This window comes from Gouania willdenowi, chromosome 12 (assembly GCF_900634775.1).
Source record: "Gouania willdenowi chromosome 12, fGouWil2.1, whole genome shotgun sequence".
NCBI lineage: Eukaryota > Metazoa > Chordata > Actinopteri > Blenniiformes > Gobiesocidae > Gouania > Gouania willdenowi.
The window spans coordinates 2,085,680-2,110,062 of NC_041055.1; the positions used below are offsets into that span (position 1 = coordinate 2,085,680).

Consider the following 24,383-nt stretch of genomic DNA (forward strand, 5'->3'; position numbering starts at 1 on the left):
CATTCTCACAGAAATACAGCAAAAGCCTGTTGGACGTTAGAAAGTTAGAAACACTCGCTCAGGGTCAGGAATTCATCTCCTGTGAAGGACGAAAACCATCAAGGTTGGACTGTTGGAAAGAATCAGAAGTGATGTTTAAAAAGAAATACAAGGATTTGTTTTATTTAAACCATTGTCCAAACTGCACCTGAGGTCGTCTTACCTAACACCTTATACACAACAGTGTGATTGTCTACCGTACACATCAAATGAAGTAGACAAAAACACATAAAATGACTTTGAAAATACGGTACACAAAAGAAGACACAAATATACACAAAATAACGAAGTAACACATACCAAATGATGGAAAATGAAACACAAACTGGAAGAAAAATATGCAGAATGACGTTAAAATGACAATAAAATTGTAGAAAAAAACACCAAATGACCAAAAATTACACAAAGTGACTAAAAAAATACACAAAAATGTTTAAAATGCACAAATGATAACAAAAACACACAAAGTTACTCCAAAATCAATAAACCAAGTGTCAGAAAAATACACAAAATAAAAGAATAAATCACAGAAATCACACCAAATAAGTCCAAAAATCCCACAAAATGACAACCAAAATATATCAAACGACAAAATGATGACAAAAAAGTTCCAATTTAACCCACACCAAATGACTCTAAAATTAGTTATTAATTATTATTAATTAACTATTTCTTCTTCTTCATGTGTCGGAGGCTTAAGCCCAGGGTCCCCAGGCCCCTGTGGGGCCCGGGTCACACCTGGGGTCGTCGTCGGGGTAGTGCACAGGCAGAGCGCTCTTCTGGTGCTGCTGCAGGCGAGACAGCAGGTAGTCGACCACGGCGGGAAACTGAGCCGACACTTCCTTCCTCTCCTCTGGATCCTTCTCCACGTCAAACAGCATCACAGGCTTCAGAGGCTCCGCCTCCACGGCGCCGGGCCCCTCAGAGGAGGAGTTAAGGCCGGGCCGTGGGAACCACCGGTTACAGCCTGGAAGGAAAACCACAGGAAACGCATCAGTGCTGGTCCTGGAGAGCTGCTGTTCCGTCTGACGGCGATGGCGTCGTCTGACGTTTAGAAATGATTGGAATGAATAAAAAGATGTGAAATTGAGGCGTGTTGTGGCTAGTGAGCCACATGAGCCACAGCTGTTTAGCTCCTCTAAACAGCTGATCACTGACCAGGGTATCCAGTCAGCAGCTTCCAGTTGGACGATCTGATGGCAGCGTGAATGGACACATTAAAACCAGACCTGGACCATGGGCTTGTGCTGAGGGACGGCGCTGAAGGACCTGCAGAGAGACAAAAACACACAAAATGAGTCCAGAAACACACAAAACTACCAAAAAACACACAAAATGATTCCAGAAACACACAAAACTACCAAAAAACACACAAAATGAGTGCAGAAATACACATAACTACCATAAAAACCAAAAAACACACAAAACTACTGTAAAAACACACAAAATGAGTCCAGAAATCCACAAAACTACCAAAAAACACAGAAAAAGATGACTCACAAGACAACATAAAAATACACAACGCAACAACAAAAATACATAAGACAATAAATAACTAAAAAGCAACAAAATTACTCCAGAAACTGATAAAACTACACAAAATTCTAAAGAAAAATGTACAAAATGACTCCAATAACACACAAAACTAAAGTAAGAACACAAAAATAGCTCAGAAAAATACAGAAAATGACAATAAAAATGCACAAATGAAAAAAATAAACAAATACAAAAACCAAAAGTGTGAAAAATACACAAAAAACAACTAAAACAATCAAAACTACTCCAGAAATAAGAGAAAACTATAAAACAAAAACAAAAAAAACAATAAATTACAAAAAACATACAAAACAACAAAAACATACAAAATGACTCCAGAAACACAGAAAACTACGATTCCAAAAAGATACAAAACAACACACACACACACACACACACACACACACACACACACACACACACACACACACACACACACACACACACACACACACACACACACACACACACACACACACACACACACACACACACACACACACATCTATTCTCAGGTTCAGGCGGTGGTTGACCCTCACAATGTGGTCCTGATTACACAGATTTAGAGTCACATTCTTCTTCTTCTTCTGCTTTAGCAGAGAATGAAGAGTTTATGATCAGGACTGATGTGGAATAGATCAGAACACACACTTCATCTCTGTGTGTCATAGATCAGTGTGTGTCATAGATCAGTGTGTGTCATAGATCAGTGTGTGTCATAGATCAGTGTGTGTCATAGATCAGTGTGTGTCATAGATCAGTGTGTGTCATAGATCAGTGTGTGTCATTGATCAGTGTGTGTCATAGATCAGTGTGTGTCATAGATCAGTGTGTGTCATTGATCAGTGTGTGTCATTGATCAGTGTGTGTCATAGATCAGTGTGTGTCATTGATCAGTGTGTGTCATTGATCAGTGTGTGTCATTGATCAGTGTGTGTCATTGATCAGTGTGTGTCATTGATCAGTGTGTGTCATAGATCAGTGTGTGTCATTGATCAGTGTGTGTCATTGATCAGTGTGTGTCATAGATCAGTGTGTGTCATTGATCAGTGTGTGTCATAGATCAGTGTGTGTCATAGATCAGTGTGTGTCATTGATCAGTGTGTGTCATAGATCAGTGTGTGTCATTGATCAGTGTGTGTCATAGATCAGTGTGTGTCATTGATCAGTGTGTGTCATGACTACAACCACAAAATAACCACAGAAATACACTAAATGACAACAAAAACGTAAGAAACAAAGATTTTACAAAAAAACAAAAAACAAAATGCAAAGTTACACAAAAAACTGCAAAAATTCCCAAATTGACAACAAAAACATTGACAACAACAAGAGTACACAAAGGCCCTGTACTACAAAGCTAGATGACCTCTTATGGCACATTCACACAAACGTGCTTCTAGGGAGCGTCAGAGGTCCTGCTGCGTGTCCCGCGCCTCCTTTTTGAAGCTTTTTCACGAGGCGGACGCTTTTGGCTTGTGTCGACCAATCAGGAGCTTTCCCCCACAGTGACGAATTCAGAATAATGAAAAAAAAACACTAAACAGAGACAGATGGACAGGCTCTTCTGCTGGAATAGAGCGCCTGTGGTTGGGGTCCTGGTAGGAGATGAGAGCGCTGATGTGGGTCAGCAGGTCGTCAAACTGCGCACGGGAAAGACGGGAGTAGCGCTGAAAGTGACTCTCGTACGAGCGCAGCTCTGGTGAATCCAGAAACAGCGCTGATGCGTAAATAAAGCCAAGCCACTCTCTGGATAATGTAGAGCTGATGAACGGTGGTCGGAGGGGGCGTGTTCAGCAAGGAACTCTAAACGTTATTCTCCATTCACACACACTTCTCTATAGTCCTCTGACATCACAGCGCACACACTGAGTCACACCAAATACATCCGACCAGAAACACCACCTTCTCATCACAACAATGTTCCACCACTTCACAGTCACTGGGTGAATTATGAACATAACTGATCGCCACAATATCATCAATTGTATAAACACCACCGGCAACAGAGAAGCCCCTCCCCTAAACGCGCTCTCTTCCCAAGTTGTTTGAACGTGCGTCTTCAACACTGGTGAAAAGCGTCTGATTCAATGAGCACAAACGTCCAACACGAGGCGTGACGCACGATTTTGACGCCCGGAACGCGTTTGGTGTGAACGCAGAATTATCGCGCTAACTTCCAGGATTAAATCAGTGTGTGCTGGACTACAAAGCTGGCTAACATCTTACCTAGCTAAATCACCATGGTAACTTAGGCTGAACGGCTTACCTGTCGGGACTTTCTGCTTTACACAAAATACAAAAAACAACAACAAAAAAATATACAAAACAAAAAGAATTACACAAAATGACTCAAAAACAACAACAAAACTCACTAAACAACAATACCAAAAGAGTCCAAAAACATGAAATAACAACAAAGATGCACATAAACACATTAATGCCTACACAGTGAGACGGAGGACTAGAAGGACTAGGAGGGGACCTTTAAGGGTGAGTTCAGGGACCTTTAAGGGTGAGTTCAGGGACCTTTGTGTGACGCGTTTAGTGTGGATAAGTCTGTTCACAGGGCCACAGGTTAAAGACATCTCTTATTCATCTGAAAAAGAAGTGACAAGGAACATCATGGTGGTGGTTTACCAGGAGAAGAAGAAGAAGAAAAGCAGAGGAATGCAGCGAAGGATGGACACAATGGAGGCAAGGACATAAAGACACCCCCCCCCAACGTCTTTATCCTCCTCCCATCCTGATGATGTGGATGCTAATGAGCAGCAGGACAGTGGCTTTTTAATGTGTGTCAACACACACACACACACACACACACGCACGCACGCACGCACGCACACACACACAAAGGATGTAACAAACGTTCACAATGGGAAGCTAAAGAAATCACATTTCACTGCTTTTTATCAATAAAGTTTTGTCACAAAGACACAAAAAAAGACACCAAAACATGACGGAAAATGTGCAGAAAAAACACAAGCACCGTAAACACCTCAAGGTCTGATAAACTGATTAAAACACAGAAAAAAAAACAACAAAAATGACAGAAAAACACAGAAAACAACAACCCTAAAATGGTTTTCAAAACACACAAAATGACAACGAAAATACACACAATGACTACAATAAAAATACACACAATGACTACAATAAAAATACACACAATGACTACAATAAAAATACACACAATGATGCCAAAAGAACAAACACAAATTGAATGAATGTGTGCACTTTTGTGAAATATTTCTTTTTTTCATTTGTCATTTTCTGTTTTTGTAACATTTGTGCAATTTCATTGTCATTTTGTGTAATTTTCTTTCATTCATTTCTTTTTAAAGTCCTTTTATGTATTTCTGTTGTAATATTGTGTATTTACAAAGTTTTTTATGCATTTTTGTTGTCATTTTGTATGATTACGGAGTCATTAATGTGTACATTTGGTTGCTGTTTCGTGAATGTTTTTTAAGTCATTTAGAGCTTAGAACAGATAACTATCATTGCTCAAACTGATTTAAACCCTTTTGATTCCCATTTTCCTGCTTCGGTGTCAAACATCGACCTGTCACTGGTTGTTTTTGTTCCTGAGGCTCAAACATCTGCGATTGTGGGTAAAACACAGCTGTGTGCACATCTGTGGGACGGCTGAATTTAGCTGGGCTATTCCTGAAAGAATAACCCAGGTGTAGAACCCACGACCTCCAATCCACAGGAAGAGAAAAACAGCCATCATGTGACACACTTCCTGGAAACCTCCCGACAATCACAGAGGATTGAGGAGACACGCACGCACACACACACGTACACACACGCACACGCACCCTCAGCAGTGTCAGATTTCAGCAGTGATTACAGCCTCAGCTTTGTGTTCAGCGCTGACTCATCACAAACCTCATTAGGTCAGAAAATAAAACGACTTTATTCCATCTTTTAAATGTTTATCGCAAACTGGATTTACTGTACATCTTACATTTCACCAGGTTTTAATAATAACAGAAAAACACAAAATGACAAGAATACACATCATTTTACCAAAATGACTCAAACACACAAAACAATATATTTTGTATCGTAACAACAACATCAATACACAAAGTGACAAGAAAAACTCACAAAACAACAAGAACACACAACATGAGAACAGGAATACACTGCAAAACAAATCAAAAATACAAAAGATGAAAAAACATTATAATAACGACTCAAAACAACGCACAGCAAAACAACAGAATACACAAAAATACAAAATATGACGACAACAGCCTATGTTACTAATCTAGATTAGATGAATCTACGTTAGCTGGATTCAACTAACCAAACATTCTGTCAGACAGAATCTGTACTACGAACATCGATCACAACACGCTAATTTAAACTAAGTGATTACAGCCTCACTACGTGCACATGCACGTGAAAGGGGTGGAGACTGCCGCGTCTGACCAATCAATGGAGAGAACTGTCAGACTGAGCGTCTTTACAATGAATGGAGGAACTGTTTATGATCTTAAACAAATATAATGAATATAAATCCATGATGACAGTGAAGAGCAATAGTAGTGCTGCTCACAGCAGGAGGCGGAGCTTTGATACTAAAACAAATCAAAAATACAAAAACAAATCCAAAACATGCAAAAAACAAATTGACATGAAAACTGCAAATATTCACAAAATGACGACAAAACCTTCAAAACAAGAATACAAAAAATTTTACAAAATGACTCGAAAACACACAAATCAACAGAAATACAAAATATGTATACAAGTACACAAAATTGCAAGTTTTCAGACAATGTCACATTTACGCACGTTTTACAGCAGAAAACCATGTGACTGAATGTATAGAAAGTGAAAGTGTTGAAGTTTGATGAATAAGTCAAACTTCGTCCATGATCTCGTTCAGAATCTCGCGCTAACGTAATCACGTGACTGCGCGGGTTTCGTGCCAAACACAAAACCAAGTGGATTTTTCCAGTCGTGGTTAAAACGAGGTGTGTGAATGTTGCAGAGGTGAGAGAGTGAACTTACATGGACCCATGTCGACGAACAGAGGGTCGATGTTGTGTAGCAGCTCCAGTCTGGGCGAGGCCAAGCCTTTACTGTAGGAGACACACACAGTAAAAGTATTTTAATTTTGCACTGTCATGGCAAAATTGCGGTTGACCTCATTTGGAGACATGATTTATTGCTCTGGTTGAATGATGGAGTCCAGTCGAAGCGTGATGATTTTATAATAAAAAGGATTTATTATAAACTAAATAAAAAAGAGTGCAAAAGAAGAAGTGTCCCATCCTGTTGAGAGTAAAGGCGGCCAGGTACTAAGCAGGATGGTTCAAAGGGTCTTGTGTCCAGCTCAGGATATTCATGACTGACCAACAGTTTCACAGTTTTAGCTTTATACAGATATGAGAAGAAGTCCCAACCCTGAAAGAAAGAAAAGGAGGGAGTCAGATGCTCCAAACAGTGAAAGTGGAGGAAAGGTTGGCGCCATTGTTATCTGTCCTTGATAGTGTGTGTGCGTGTATATCTGCATGTGAGTTTGAGTTTGGCCTTCAGCAGAGACTGTGAGTTGCACTGTGGATACAATACGATCTGTACTGTTTAATCTAACATGACTCAGCTGTTCAAAAGTGCAAAGAGTAATGCAGTCATCATGTATTAAAACATGACAAACTGTACACCTGAACACACATTTGACGATATGATGATGGATATAATAATTGCCATAACAGCACATTTAGATGTAAAATGTCAGAGTTACTGCCCTCTATGGGTTGAACGCTGCTATTACAATTTAATTTTGCTATTGGCTGAAATGAATTATTTTTATTTACCTCTCACTGTTGGCCCTGCCCCTTTAAAGCTGAGAGGAGGGAGGAGGGTTTCCTCCTATCACAGCCCTTAGTGAGCACTGATTGACAGCCGATGAGGAAGTCTAATGAAACAGCTGCTGTAGCGGTGATTGTTTTTGTCTCTGTGCTTCTATAAAGATCAGATTCTGGTCTAATTAGAATGTTCATCAAGCTATGTGTGGATTTACGCACACATCTATGCTATGTGTGTATTCCCGTATGTCTCTGTGTGTATGTCTTATATCTATGTGCGTGATGTGGTGGGAGAGCAGGGCTGTTTGCCCCCGAGTGGTGTCTGTAAGGCTGTGCGTGAGCTTCACGTCATGATTGTGTGTGTTTGTGGCTGTAGTGACACATCTCAGCTTATGAACTTGCGATGTGTGTGTGTGTGCGTGTACAGACACATCATTGTGTGTATTACCGTCTGTCTCTGCACACAACAGTAACGCCCATAATCAAGGCATTTTTTTAAATTTCCCTCCTAGTGGCAGGTCAGGAGAAGGCAGGATTTTAGTCATTCCCATAAAATATGGGGGGTTACATATTTTTGTCCAAACATTCATTCCAAAACATTTAATTTAAAATTTCCTACGTTGATGTGTGATGTAACGCATTTATATGCCACACCCCTTTCCAGCTGCACACTTGGTAGCTTCCATCCCCACACACAAAGTGTTCACCCCCCCCGTCGTCCTCTGAAGCAGAGCGCAGCGTCAGTGCACTTCCACGTTTAAAAACATCTACTATGTTACAAAAGAGACAAAACCATGTTGCCATGTTTAGTCAAGAAAAGCTTGATGACATAACAAAACAACAATAATTTGTTTCATTTTCAGACAGACGGAAAAAAAACTTTTGGAACATTTGTGTAATTCAGGGTTTTCGTGGTGTATTAAAAAGCAATAAAAGTCATTTAATGAACTGTGCCAAAATCAAGGCCTTAATTATTATTAAAAAACATTAAATTAGATTCAAACTGGCATTAAATCTGAATTTATTGGGAAATTATGACATTGCCCAACAAGTTTTAATGTATAAGTTAATTGAATATATCATAATTATGGTCTAAAACATATTCAGCTGCTTTTTTGGATGAAATTTAACAAATTTTTTGTTGAAAACCTTCATTTTCTACAATTATTTTACCTCTTAAATGACATATGGGCAGAGTTTTTTTTCTGCATTTGTGGCATTAAAATATAGTATTTGGGCATTAAAAATAAAATGGCATTAAAAAGCATTAAATGTGACTTGCTTCTGCCTGTATCAACCCTGTAATTATGTGATTATTTGGTTGCAACATGAATTAAAAAGTAAAAAAATGCAGTTTGTTTATTCATTACACACTGTTGTGTGTTTTTATTAAGATTGTTTACTTGTTCATGAGGCTAAAATGCACCAGAATGCAGTAAATTGCATTTGTTAACATTTTTCTGGGGGAGGACCCCCACACCCCCCGGAAGGGATTAATTCTCGACCCCCCCAATATTCAAACAAAGGTTACGCCCTTGGGTTTAGTTATTCTTTAATGACATCCTTCTTCATGACACCATATTCATGCTAATGACAGCGTAATGTCAGCCTTATGTATAAAACTTCAAGTAAAATGTTACAAAACATTTCAACTGGGATTGCAAAATTACACAAAATGTCAAAGTTGGAAACATTCAACTGGAATTAACAGAAATGAACGGGAAACTTTTGAAATTGAAGGTTGGCCCTAAACAGGGATGTTTAAATATATATTTAGCATCATCTAAAACATCAGAATTCATTATTTAAGTTACTCCCAATTTCTGCTTAATTCCAATATAAAATTCCCACGAAAAGTTTATATTTTTAAATATTCCCGAGTTGACGTTACCGTGGAAATGTATCAGAAATGTATCTATTCTGTCTGTAACCTTTGAGTCAGTTACAGCCACACAAACTAACTCCAGTTGTTGTGCAGCTCTCTGTGGGTCAGCTGATGCCACTCGGCCAATCGTGTGCAGCGTTGGTGTAGGGCGAGTGCTAGTTAGTGGTTATCCTCCTCCTCTGTGTGTGTGTGTGTGTGTGTGTGTCTGCTTTTAGCAACAAAGAGGCCTCAGTGATGGTGTGCGTGTCCCAAACTCACGTGGGAAGCACATCTGGCTTCATGTGACCCATTGATTAACGTTAGCATTAGCTTGATAACTCAGTAGAGAGTGTGTGACCTCTCAGGTATGCATGTCGCCACATTAAAGCGTTTGTAGCTAAGCTAATTCGCTGATCTAACAGTGGGACGTGGGAAACTGATGGACTTTCTTTTAACCCGGCAGATAAGTAGCAATATTAGGTAGAGGTCCAACCATATGGGAATTTCAAAGGCAGATACCAATTTTTTTTTTTTAAATTCTGCTGATGGCCGATATCTAAAGCCGATATACATTTTTTAAAAGCACATTGATTATGAAAGACAACTGAAACACTCATACAATATAAATGTATATATTACAAATTAAATTAAATACACCAATAGAACATTTATTGAACTTTAAATATACCCGTACACAACCAAGTAAAACAAAAATCCTTATTCTACTAAGGATATAATATTTGATATATATATTTGATCAGGCACTATTATATTATATCCCTATCTTATTATATCGGCTTTTTATTTGTAAGCCTATTGGCGTCTACCTCTCCCATGCACATGCTATTCTTATCATTACTTTTTTTTGTTGTATATTCATACATCCGAATGGATGTTTTTTATGTTCTTTCTTTTTTCCTTTTATGGCTACTCTAAAGTGATAAATAAAAAATAAAAATAAATAAATAAAAAATCAGCCAATGGCCAATATTAAAAAAAGTCCATCTATTGTCGACCGCTAACATTAGGCTAATACGATGTTCACTTCTGGAAGAAAGCATAAATATTAGTACATGGGGGTTTTTGAGTAAATGCTGAATCCATTTGAAATATGATCCACGCTGGCAAACCAACGGTTCCCACTCAAAATCAAGAAATCCAAGATGGCCGCCATCCATATTGCCAGTTTGGATATTTTGTCATAACTTTGGTTGTATTTGACATAAAAACATGATCTCAGTGGTGAACTACAACGATTGCATTTCCTGAAGAAAATGCAAGTGAGGATGCTGGTGATGGCCCGCGTCGCACTGCATTAGCAAGCATTAGCATAAATTAACATTGGGTAGCATTAGCATAGCATTAACACTAACCTAGCATTAGCATTAACCTAACATTATCATTAGCCTAGTATTAGCACTAACCTAGCATTAGCATTAAGCTAGCATTAGCCTAATGTTAGCATTGACCTAGCGTACATACAGTATATATAGCGTATATAACCTGACCTGTTATCATTAGAGATGCTAACAGAAAGCTAACACCTGAGGAAGGTGACATTACATGGGTTTATTTATTATAAAAACCCACATTTTGCCACAGAGATCATGTTTCTATGTTTAACAGAACCAAAGTTATGGTAATATTAAAATTCACATCTTGGAGTTGCTCAGAGCACATTTTATGGTATTTTAAGAAATATAAATGACCTATAATTCACCACTGACACAGGCTTTGTTACTGTACTTTAAGTAGTTTTTTCTGGTATCTGTACTTTACTGGAGTATTTTTTTTTGGGCGACTTTTTACTTTTACTCCTTATTTTTTAAACAAATATCAGTACTTTCTATTCCTCACTATTTCAAAATGAGCTTGTTACTTTTAAGACGTTCCAAGATGACATCATGACGTAAAGAGACGCAAATTGGTTAACATTTTCCAAATTTCAAAAAAATGTTAAACTCAAAGCTGCTCCTGGTTTATTTCAGCATTTTGCAGTTTTTTTTTTACTTTAAACATTTTATTTACAAACTTAATTTAATTATTAAGAGTGCTAAATTCTCCAGGTGTTCTAATGTAACACATTTTATTTATTTCCATGGACCAGTTTTCTACAAGTCCTTAAAAATATAAAAGAAATGGAATTTCCTGGTTTAAAAACTCTGTCTTATTATTAACGGGACATTTGTTTTTACTGTTTTACTTAAAGGTATTGTGAAGGATGTTATTTTGGCTTCAAATGCTGGATCATCAAGTCTATTGGTCCTCCTAGTTGTCAATCATTCTGGTGATATGTTTACGTGAAGCCGTCGTACGTGCTCGTCCCTAGCTAGTTTTCACTTGTTGTGCATGCGCACTTTTCACTTAGCGGTGGTGAGTCTGACATAGTGGGAAAAGTACAAATCTGCTTTTGGAAAGTTAGCTTGTATTAGCGATGCCGACGCCTCTCTCGCACACGTTTAATAGGTGTTCCCTCGTGGAACAAGTAGAGTGATGCACATGTGCATTTTTTCATAAAGTGAAGAGCGCGTTTCTTTTCTAAACTTTGGGAAAATCCTCCTCTGTACTTTTAAAGTACATTTAGCAGAATGCACTTTTTTACTTTTACTCAAGTAAGGGAGCAACTATTTTTTTTTCAAGTATCTATACTTTTACTCGAGTACTGAAGACTAGTACTTTTGCCACCTCTGACCACATCATGTTTCCATGTCAAATCGAAGCAAAGTTATGACAAAATATTTAAATTGGCAATATGAATGGCGGCCATCTTGAATTTCTTGATTTTGAGTGGGACCTGTTCGTTTTCCAGTGTGGAGCCCATTAAAGGTGCAGTCTGCAACTCTTATAAATAGGGATGTAACGTTTCACTCAACTCCCGACACGATTCGATTCACAATTTATTTTACAAAATGTGACTGTAGACAAATGATGACTGAAAAATATTCCTTTGTTTTTTTGGGGAAAAAAACTATAAAAAACTATACTGTTTTCCTTTTATGTTTCATTGTCAAAAGAATCCCTTGATAAACTATTCAAAACAATGCAAATTAACTAAAAATAAATCTTGAATGAGATAAAAAAAAAAGGAATAATACAAATGAAGAAGAAGCCTATTAATTTAACTTCTGGTTCTATAGTAAACAATGCAAAACTGCATAATAGTTATTTTTCTTTTTAAAAGTGCAACTGAAAATGTATTTTGTGCCTTAAGAATTGGACTTAAAAAAAAACAGTAATTTCACTGTATATAGGTCAGATATTTGTTTAGACCAGCAGAGGGCGCTGGTAACCCAGTGGTCGGTTGGCATGCAGATATCTTGCAGTGAAAAAAAGAGATGCTATGCTAGCAGACAGCGCTAATAGAAAAATGTGACTTTTACAGATATTCACGTAATATTACTGATATTTTTTGGAGCTAAAGGGGTAAGGAATCATTTATGAACATGTTTAAAAGTAGAAGGTGGCCAGAAAGAAAGTATTAGCAGATTCCGCCCGCCACCAACACTTCTGGATAGAAGATTAAAAAAAAGTACTGCGATTAAATTTTCACAGTATCGATGTGAACCGTGATACCTATCAATCGATTTTTTTACTGCCTTACGATTAATCGTTACATCCCTACTTATAAAACTAACTTTTTTACATATTTGCTAAAGCTGTCACTATGTAAGGACAGCTTTACATCAAACTAGTAGTTTGTGTGAAAAAACTGGCTCATTGAGCCCCACCCCCTGCTGCTCCTGCTGCCTTTGGCAGATTGCCAGAATGCACCGTGACCGAGCAAAAAGAACCAATCAGAGCCAGGATTGCGTTTGATGGGCTGTCTGACAGCTGTTGCTCACAGGCCCCGCCCTTTTCCCAGAGCTAGAGCGCCGTCTTTTTTACAGTGTATGGTCTGGAGGAGTAGAAGATGGAATTGGTGACTTTTCTGCTTGAAAGGTAATTACTGCTGTTTGATTTACATTATGTTTGATTTGTAATTGTTACACTAGAACTCTGTGGTGCATGTGTTCTTTGTGTGCAGTAAGTGACACTGTGTTGTTGTTGCTGCTGCTGCTGAGGTGTGCGCACATTGAGAAAGAGAGAGAAGCGTTGCAGCAATGTGCTTTTAACAGTGGATGTTCTATTACTGTGATGTTGCTGTCGGACTAAGGTTGACTTGTTAGCTCCTCTGAGGGAGGGACTTTGGGAAGTTTGGAGGCAGGGCAAAAGAGCAGCGGGGAGGGAGGGGGAGAGAGGAGGAGGGAGGGATCTGAGAGTTGCAGACTGCACCTTCTTCTTTCTCTAGAAGTGAAACATCTTTTTTACATATCTACTGGGTTATTTCCCTTTGAGCTGCTATAAAAAAAAAGCGTAATGAGGACGAGACGGCTAAGCTAACGCTAACCTGATGGTGTCCCACACGTCAAAGCCGTCCAGTGGCTTGGTGCCATTGTATTTTCCTCCCGTCAGGCCAACGATTGTGGGCAGCCAATCAGAGATGTGGATGAGCTCCTTGCTGACCCTCCCGGGCTTTTTGAGCAGCGGGCTGGATACGAAACCCACGCCGCGGACGCCGCCTTCCCACAGCGACGCCTTCCGACCACGCAGCGGCCAGTTGCTGCCTCCAGACAGAGTTTGGCCTCCATTATCTGGTGTTTAAAAACAGAGCAGAAAGCCTTTGAATGTGTGGCACGAGGCAGCTGGGTCACCACTGAAAGCAGAGCCAGTGAAAACCAATGTTTAAATTTTCCAGTTTTTAGTTTCTCGTCGCTCCGCTGCAGATCCTTTACCACACGTGTTTTACATTTCCACCCAGAGCCAGATTTCTTAGAGATCCCCAAAACAAACACAAAGGAAACCAATGTGTGTTTGATGACAGGTCCCAGGATTACACGGCGACAAAACGCTTCAGTGAAGTGATGAGCATTAATCATCTGAGCAGGAGGCAGAGGTGCATGCTGGGTAATTAGTTGTCACAGACCTCGTGTTTTAATTAACACTTTTCCTAATCTACATCAGACATGGGCCCCAAAGTAAACGCACAACATGACTCCAAACACACAAAACAACAGGAAATAAACACGACAAAATGATAACAAAAAATAGACAAAAAGAACAACAGAAATACACAAAACAACTTCAAATACTCACAAATCAACAGAGAAAATACACCAAATGACAACAAAAAACATACAAAATCACTGAAAAATACACTAAGGGAAAACAAAATATAAAAAGGGCAACAAAAATACAGAAACGCACAAATACAGTAAATGACTCCATAACACACAAAAAATAGCAAATATACAACAAATGACAACAGAAATAAACAAAAAGGAGAACAAAAATACTCAAAATGACATCAAATAATACAAAAACATCTCTCTATAAAAGCAAGGAATCTATGTGTGTGTGTGTGTGTTTGTCTGTTCCTCAAATATCTCTGTAGATCAGGATCAGACTGACCTGAGAGTTTCAACATGGCTGCTGCTTGGTTCAACGGTGTGCAATGTCGGGTTTGTTTGGACGCCCCACACCCACGCCCCACCTCCTGAGCCGACAGACTCAGTGATGATGTCATCAGTCCTACCTCAACACCGACTGTTGCTTGCGGAAAGTACGCATGGCTGCTGCTTGATTCAAGGGTGTGCGACGTTGGATTTGTTTGGACTCTAGTGACACCGTTAATACATTATTTCATAAAAGCTTTACAAATTCCATGTGCATCTAAACTGACTGTTGTGGATTAATGACACTAAACGAGTCCAGACCGAATCTGTTCCGGTCTGAGGAGATCTGGATCCGTGAGGACAACAAACTGGAATGAGAATAGATGGGGTTCAACTCCCTACAGTATTTTTGCTCAAAGCCAAAATATATGAAAACACAATAGTTATCACTCTAAACGTTTCACAACAAACCTAAATGTCCCTGACGTCCCACCTTCAAATACAACCTGTTTTTGGAGAAATCTTTATATATGAACTGTTTTTCCAGTTTGTGTATGAGAATGTTCCAAGGATGACGTTAGTATTTTTTGACATTTTTTAAATACTTGAGAGTAACAGTGAATATTTCCCTCTCACATGTCTGTTGTTGTGCTTTTTATCCGAACATCTCGTCTTTGGGTGTTCTAGTGTCACATAAACCTCCTCCTTTAGACAAGAAACCCAACCTGGCAACACAGCTTCTACCATGAGTTAAATGTCGATGTTTGCTTTGATTCATTGACTTTTAGCTGAGAAAAAAAAGCCACACGTGGATGTTGAGCTTGTTCCGCTTCGTGCTCACATGAATAAATAATGAACACATGAGGAAGCCTGTGCAGCACATGGCCGCTGGAATCCTGAGCCGAGTGAATGTGTGGAAGAACAATTAAAGGCAGCCACCCACCACAGCCCACCACAGCCCACCACAGGCACACAAACGCCTGCACTGTACTTTCACGACATTGTTCCACTCTCATAATGAGCCTTTAAAGAAGCCACAGAGTGATGTGAGCCATTAAACATCACATGTGCAAAGCAGCGCCTTGTCAGCTCGGCCAGGCGTTTATTACAAGGTGTGTTACGGTTTTCACAGCCTGCACTGCTCACACTGTGTGAGAGGTGCATCACTACACTCACAAAGTCCAAGGAAACACCGCCCCCTAGCGACATACACAGGTTTTACAACTAGTGTTTATTGGGACCGAGATCAAAGCAAATCTCAGTTGTTTGTAACACAAATCTAAATATTCTTAACACGACCATGTAGGTCAGACGTATCAAAGCAAATCATCTCAGGAACAGTTTCATAAACAAGTTACACAAAATAAATAAAAACTGAACAAAACACCCAAAACAAACTATAAAACGATTCAAAAATACAGAAAATAACTCCAGAGGGGTATTCCATAAAACGGGTTATGTTCAAACTCTGAGTATCTCATTCCTAAACGCGAGGTATGTTCTTCTCTGAGTATGTTACCCTGGCAACACTGTCCGTGACCTAAACCTGGTCGCTGGCAGGTTTTGTCCAAGAAATCCTGGGTTTCTCCTTGGCTCCGCCCACCTGAACACCGTTTCTCAAGGAACACTTTTTTTTTTACTTGACACTTTTCTCTGAAACACATTAGTGACATCACACACCACAGACGTGCTCACGTCATTACTAATGTTGTGTTACTTTACTTTTTCTTTGTTGTGCAAACGGTAGTTTTCTTTCTAACATTGTGGATGTAGATCATTAAGTGACAGACACTGAGAGGTTGATCTGCATTAAAACATCTACTGACGTCTGTAATAAAGTTCATTGAATACAAACCTGTGGATAATATAAAGGAGGAGATGATAATTTAAATAAATCCACTTTTAAGGCTCGATTATTGTTTTATATTATTATACAGTTAAATCTGTAGATCACGCATCTTTGAAGTTATGATGGCGCAATGATTTATGACGCTGCTCTTGAAAGTGATGGGTCGCCAGTTCGGGTCCTGCTTCAGTGTTTTTTTATGACATTTTTTTAGGACGTCGAGATGACTCTGGTGACAATATAACATTAAAAATCTATATAAATGATGCAATATGAAGTGGCATTTACTGTCTTTATATCCAGTGTAACAGGAGGACTCTCTATGCAGACATCCTATGCTGCTGACACATTTTATTCATAATATTCACCGCTCGTCACGTCACTGAAGAGATAAAGTGATGAAGCGACCAAAAAGCGCGACTAATCACAGGCGATTTAAGACACTATAGTCACTGAAGGTGTGAACGCACCTTTAGAACAGGCTCATATTCCTCAAACACTGGCTTATTTAACCATTAGGGTGAATAAATCACTCTCTTCCGGGTGGTTACCATGGTAGTTTGTGTAATCTTTGCTCCATTGATGATGGCTTTTTATCACACGCGTGCACGTAAGTAACCCAAGGTTTACATACTCAGGGTTGATTAACATACCAGCTGTAATGGAATCAGATACCCAGAGTTTCCCATTGCTGGGTATGTTGACCCAGAGTTTAAGGACAGACTCAGAGTTTGTTAACCCTCCTTAATGGAATACCAAAGAAAAACAAAAATACACATAACAATTCGAGACATCCCACAAAAGCACCCCAAAAACAACAAGAAAACAACACAACTGACTCCAACAACACAGAAAACAATCACAAAAATACACAAAATGACTCCAGAAACATAATAAGCAACAATAAAAATACACAAAACAGTTTCAAAAAATCCAAAAATCACACAAACCAACACAAAAACACTCCTATAATAAAAAAATAACAACAAAACACAAAAACAACTGAAATACAGAAAACAATTCCAAAAACACACAAAATTATCCCCCAATTCTCAAAAAATACACAAAATGACTCCATTAACACAAAGAATTACAACAAAAACACAGTGACAAAAACATACAAAAGAATAACAAAAATACACAACATTTACAGAAATCCCACTAAGATACACAAAAACCCTGCTAAAACACACAAAATACAGAAAACTATTCCAAAAACAACACACAAAATACAGAAAACTATTCCAAAAACTACACAATTGACTCCAACAACACACAAAATGATCATAAAATTACACAAAATGACTCCATCAACACAAAAGTTGATGATAAAAACCCACAAACCAACAAAAAAAATACAAAACAACATCAAAATGACAAAATAACTGAGCCATATGTTGGGAAACGCATGTGATTCATGTGCAGTTGTTAAAACCAGAACACACGTGTGTGTAAAATGCACGTTTAAGAGAAGGTGATTTTCTGATGAACTCTATGATGGTTTCTATAGTGACTCAGAGAGGCTTTGTGAACGTGTTTAAATGACGTTGGTGAGTCGTACCTGTGGAGAACACCAGCACCGTGTTGTTCCACAGGTTGCTCTGTTTCAAAGCCAGCGTGATGTTCCCCACCGCCTCGTCCATGGCCGACACCATGCCGGCGTAAAGTCTGCGGTGGGGGTCCTTGATGAAGCTGTAGGGGGTCAGGTAACGCTTAGGCACCTGCAGCGGGGAGTGCACCGCCTGCAGCGCTACGTAGAGGAACAATGGCTGAAAGAGGAAGAGGAGGACGACAAGATGAAGGAGCTCAATCCCTGACAGACAATCAGTTATTATTATTATCATTATTATTATTATTATTATTATTAGTAGGTTATATACAAGGCTTCCTAATGGACTAAAGCAGCGGTTCTCAAGTATGAGTCACAAAATACACAAAATAACTAAAAAAAAACACATATGTTTCCTCAAGACCACACAAGATAAATGAAAATACACACAAAATGACTCCAAAAACACACTAATTAGCTCATAAACACACAAAGTTATAACAGAAATTTACCAAATGACTCCAAAAACACAATAAATGACAACAAAATAGAATAAAATGACTCCAAAAACGGACAAAATGACAACAAAAAAACCCACAGAAGGTCAACAAAAATACACAATAAAATACAAAAATACATAAAACAGGAATGAAATACACAATGCAGCAAAGAAAACACACACAATTTACTCAGGGAAAACACTGCTGCTTAAAAAAGTTGTCTTTAAAATAAAAGCAGGTTCCAACCCTAGAGACAACCCCTGGATGATAAAAAATAAAATATAAAAATACATAAAACAATTGCAAAAATCACACAAAATAAACCAAAAAAAATTCAACAAAACACGCAGAACAACAACTCAAATACAAAAAACAACTAAAAAAACACACAAAACAACAGCACAACACAAATTACTCCAACACACAAAATGATTCTCAAAAATACACAAAATGACTCCATGAACACAAAAAACACATAGTGACAAAAACATACAAACGAACAACAAAAATACACAAAACAATTACAGAAATCCCACAAAAGCACTCCTAATACATACAAATACAAAAAATTACATCAAAAACACACAAAATGACAATTAATAACCACAAAAGGTCAACAAAAATACACAAAATGATAATAAAATACAAAAACAACAACAAACATACATAAAACAAGAATGAAATACAGAATGCAACAAAGAAAACACACAAAAGGTTTCTGGAAACACAGATAATTTACTCAGGAAAGACACTGCAGCTTAAAAAGAGCCTTCAAAATAAAAGCATCAGCCACTTTTTTGAAACCCTGGATGATGTGTGTGTGTGTATGTGTGTGCGTGTGTGTGTGTGTTACCTGCTGAGGGTTGTGTGTTCTGATGATGCTGATAGCTTTGTCACTGAACAGCTGTGTAGAATAAACTCCATTGTAGGCCGTGGCCACCTCCTCTCCATCCCTTAGGTCCAGGGCACAGCGTGTCAGGTTCAGGCCCGCGATTGGACAACAGAGCATGTGAGTGTTGTAATCCTCACCTCCTGTCAGGTAACCTGCACACGTCACATGACACAAAAGGCATCTCATCAAGGATGAGAAAACATGTATTTATTAGTAATTATGGTTTGTTAATTAAAGATTAGAGGCATTTTATACTAACAACTGTAGAAGCATATATACTTTAAAAACACACACACACAAAAACTACAAATCACACAAAAATAAATGACAACTAAAATACACAGAAACTAACAACATGCAAAATGACTCCAAATACACACAAAATGACAACAGAAATAAACAAAATGTTGACTAAAAGACAAAAAAATACATAAAATGACTAACAACATGCAATACAACTCAACAAATATACACAAAATTATAACAAAAGCCAATAATATTCCAAAGATGCACAAAATGACAACAAAAATACTCAAAATGACATCAAAAACAAATAAATTGAAACCAAAAAACAACTAATTACATGCAATAGAACTCAGAATACACAAAACTACAACAAAAGCACACAAAATGACTTTCAGAACACACAAAATAACAGCAAAAGTGAACAAAATGATTGACGAAAATACCTAAAATGACAACTAAATGACACAAAAATAAATAACATGACTAACAACATGCGATACAAATACAAATACACACAAAATGCTAGCAAAAGCACACAAAATGACTTCCAGAACACACAAAATAACAGCAAAACACAATAATGTGTGTGTGTGTTACTGTGTGAGTGAGTGTGTTAGATACTGTGTGTGCAGATGTACCAAAGTATGAGTGGAATCCTCTGCGTGTGGGTAGACAGTCCTTCCTGTACATGCCCAGATGCCACTTCCCCACCATGTGTGTGGCGTAGCCGACCTCTCCCATCATCTGGGGGAGGAGCTTCTCATCCAGAGGGACACAGTAGGGTTGACAGGGCCAGATGATCTGATGCTGCATGCCTGTGTGGATCTGACATGCACAGTTCTTTCAGTTATTGTGTAACCATCATTCTCTTTGTCTTGTTTACTTGTTGATTTTTGTAACTCTGAATGATTTCATGAGTTCGTCTTCTTCCATTTTCTGTCTCTTTGCGATCGTGTTACATCATTTCCTAACGCACTGTAGTTACATTGTGTCATTCATTGAGTCGTTTCCTGTAGTTTTGTTGTTTTTTTTGGCTGTTTTCCATTATTTTGTGTTAATCCTGCAAAACTTTCTTCACTTCTTCTGGAATACGTGTCATTTTGGAGTTAATACAGGAAAGAAAAGAAAAGGGCGTGGTCTATTTGTGTGTTTTTGTTGTCATTTTGTGTATTTATCGTTAACATTGTGTATGTCTGGGGCCATTTTAGGAGATTCTGTTACATTTTTGTTACGTTGTTTATTTATATTGTTGTATTGTGTGTTAATGTTATTTTACATGTTTCTGAGTGTTTTGGTTATTTTTTAATTTTGTGTACTTCTGCAATCTTTTTAGTAGGTATGTCTCGATACAACTTTTTCACTTCCGATATGATACCAATATTGCACCTTTGAATATTGCATCTTCGTTAGAATTTTGTCAACTTTTGTTCTTGTTTTTAATATCTATATGATCATTTGCTATTTCTATTCTTATTTCAGAATCAGAATCAACTTTATTGGCCATGTAATGTATGTTATACACACGAGGAATTTGACTTGGTGAACTGTGCTCTCTGTAGTAATGTAAACATTAAATCATAACAATCAACTAGAAAAAATATAAACAAATATAAACTGTAGATAGACTAATATGTGCAAAACTAAATAAAATTATATAACAAGATAAGATGATAATAATAGTAAAATAGTGCAGTCATGCAGTGATGAATAGTGCAGGTGAACATTTAAATGAAATAGTATGTACATGAACATTCTCAGTGACAGGTTGATCCAGGGTTGGTATGTTTAGTTCCAGGAATATTTCACAGAAACAGGTCTGACACGCTTTGACTGTTTAGTGCTAATTAGAGTGACAGAACAAACTGTTTTTATGACGGGTTGTTTTGGCGTACAGTGATCTTCAGATTCTGATTTTGTCTACTATGATGGTTGTTTTGCTATTTATTTTTGAATGTTTTTGAAGTCTTTTTGTGTACTTTCATTTTTTATGGGTGTTTTCATTATGTTTTTGTTACTATTTTGTGAATTTGGTTGTGTATTTTTAGTCTTGTTTTGTGTGTTTTTGTGGTCGTTTGCACATTAATAGTCATTTTGAGTATTTTTCTGTAGTTTTGTGTTTTTTTAGTTAATTTGTGCATTTTTGTTGGTCATTTTGTGTGTGTGTGTTTTTTTTTTTTTCTTTCTTTCTTTTTAGTTATTTGTGTTGAGTTTATTATATCACTTCCAAATGCTGTCACATTCTTATCCAAGTAGTTTAGAGTGTTTTTACTGAATTATTCCCAGTAATAACCCGGTACCTGCCTGTTTATCACCTGGTACCTGCATGTGTCTCACCTGGTACCTGCATGGGTGTAACCTGGTACCTGCCTGGGTCTCACCTGGTACCGTCCGGTCATCAGCTGGTTCCTGGACGGGCTACACACAGGCTGTACATAGTAGTTTTCCAGGCGGACTCCAGCTGCCGACAGTCGGTCCAGGTTGGGGGTCCTGATCTCAGAGCCGTGGTACCCCACATCGTACCAGCCGAAGTCATCGGCCAGGATCAGCACCACGTTCGGCCGCGGAGCCGCTGCAGCTCCCAGTGTCGGTGAGCGGAGCACCAGAGCCACCGTGAGGACCCACAGAGCCCACATTTCACAATTTAAAGTCACTTCTGCTTCTTAAAACCCAGCAGGAAAAACTCCTCACAGAACATGGAGGAAGAACTAGTGATTAAAAACGTCCTCCGACTGAAGACTTTAAAGTAGAAAATCACTTCCTTGTTTTGAAACCACATTCCGTCAACAGCCAATCAGATCACGAGAAAGTTCAGCTAATCACATGACGTCGTATTTTTGTTAATAAACAGATTAAAACCTTTTTTCTAACACATTTTGGACATAAATTTGAACTAATTTTACTTAGTTTTTAAAAATCCCGACAGTCAGAAAAATCCAAAAAAATAAAATTTTTATGCAATATTTGATCATTTATTTATTTAGCTTAAATAATTATTGTTCTTTTTCAAATGAAAACACTGCACACAATCTCAAACAACTGTATTCTATACTTTCACTTACACAAATATAATTATAGTTCAAATAAAATGTAGAATAAAAATATCTGAGCTGGCGTATATTGTCACTTTGTGCAATAATCTTTACTACTCTGTATTAGTAACACAATATAACAAATATGAGATAAAATTGATTTTTAGAGAAAAAATAGCCTCTGGGGATGCCAGAAATTCACGATAAAAAGATGGGGTCACAACCCGAAAACGGTAGAGAACCTCTGCTCTAAACACATACAGTATACACACACAATCACATTATTTATACACACACGTTTATAAACACACATTTTTGTTCGTATTTTGTGTATTTTTTTTCATTTATTTTGTGTATTTCTTGTGGTCATTTTGCACATTTATAGGGTCAGTGTTTTTGTTCTCACTTTGAGTATTATGTCATTTTATGTGTTTCTGGAGTTTGTGTATTTTTCCTTGTAGATTCACTTTTTAAAAAAATTTAAAACAGGCGTTTTTGTTGTCATTTTGTGTTTTTGTTGTGTTCAAATTTCAAACACATTTTTGATGTAAATTTGAACATCAAACTTTTACGTTTGTTTTGTTTTTTCAAACTCCAATGGTCCGAATTTCAAAAGAAGAACATTTTGATGCAATATTTGATCATTAACAGGTGTATCTAAACACAATCACATTATTTATACACACATATGGTGTGTGTGTGTGTGTGTGGGTGTGGCCTATATACACACAGATGTTTTATTTTGTGTTTTTCTGAGTTGTATGAACTGTACAGTTGATGCTAAGTTAGCATGGTAGCTCAGCGTCCCAAACTTGTTACCATGGTAACTGACTCCAGGTTGATTTTCTCTGAGCGTGAACTTTCCTCTGATCAACATGTGAGGTGTACGTACACCAATGAGGAACACTGACAGTGAATGCACAGCTTTAATTATGAAGGTATTCATTGTGTAAACATAATTAGTAAAAACAGATTTACAAAAGCTCTTTGTACACAATCGCTGTGTTTGTTGTGACACTAAAAGTCCAGCGAGGTGTTTTTGATTTAAGACGTTCACACAGTTGATCAGAAAGTAAACAGCTGACCTGTAAATATGGAATTACAGGAAGTACTTTAAGACGCTGGTGCGTTAGCTTAGCATTCATTAGCACCCATCCCTTCCAGCTCCTGCTGTTCCTCCTCACGCCTTGCTCTGAGCCTTCTTCTGCAGGCGGGTCCTGGTGGGCTCGGTGAGGACCAGGGGCTCCTGGATGACCACGGCGGGGTACCTCCTCCCCAGCAGCTCCACCTCCACCTTCTGACCCACAGAGGTGAGCTCCATGGGCAGGTAGGCAAACGCCAGGCTCTGCTGTGTGGTGTAGCTGTACGCCCCCGACGTGGTGTTCCCCACCACCTGGAGGAGGAAACACGGAGGGTCAATTACATTTTTCAATTACAATTACATCTTCAATTAGCCGTGTTCAATTACAACTCAATTATAGTTACGGTGACTGGCATTTTTTCCAATTACAATTAAAATTACAATTATTGTTTTTCACCCTTAAGTAAATTACAATTACATTTTCAATTATTAAATTTCAAATTAAATTAATCACAATTACTGATCCTTTTAATAAATAACCCCA

The 24,383-nt window shown here is 38.0% G+C and overlaps 2 protein-coding genes across 2 annotated transcripts in view; both read right to left on the reverse strand.

Annotated features, from left to right (window-relative positions):
* Positions 1-566: 566 nt before the first annotated feature.
* On the reverse strand, positions 567-22,503 carry arsb (arylsulfatase B). Its single transcript, XM_028462726.1, has 8 exons — positions 22,108-22,503; positions 20,368-20,554; positions 19,445-19,635; positions 18,104-18,311; positions 13,652-13,895; positions 6,604-6,674; positions 1,198-1,308; positions 567-1,006 (listed from the first exon to the last, which is right to left on the reverse strand). The coding sequence occupies exons 1-8, from the start codon at positions 22,360-22,362 to the stop codon at positions 735-737; spliced, it is 1,539 nt and encodes a 512-aa protein (XP_028318527.1). The 5' UTR covers positions 22,363-22,503; the 3' UTR covers positions 567-734.
* Positions 22,504-23,668: 1,165 nt separating this feature from the next.
* Positions 23,669-24,383, reverse strand: part of dmgdh (dimethylglycine dehydrogenase) — a 30,728-nt gene continuing 30,013 nt past the window's right edge. Inside the window, exon 16 of the mRNA XM_028463404.1 lies at positions 23,669-24,151. Coding sequence (XP_028319205.1) covers positions 23,939-24,151 — 213 coding nt within the window. The 3' untranslated portion in view covers positions 23,669-23,938. The remainder of the gene's footprint in view (positions 24,152-24,383) is intronic.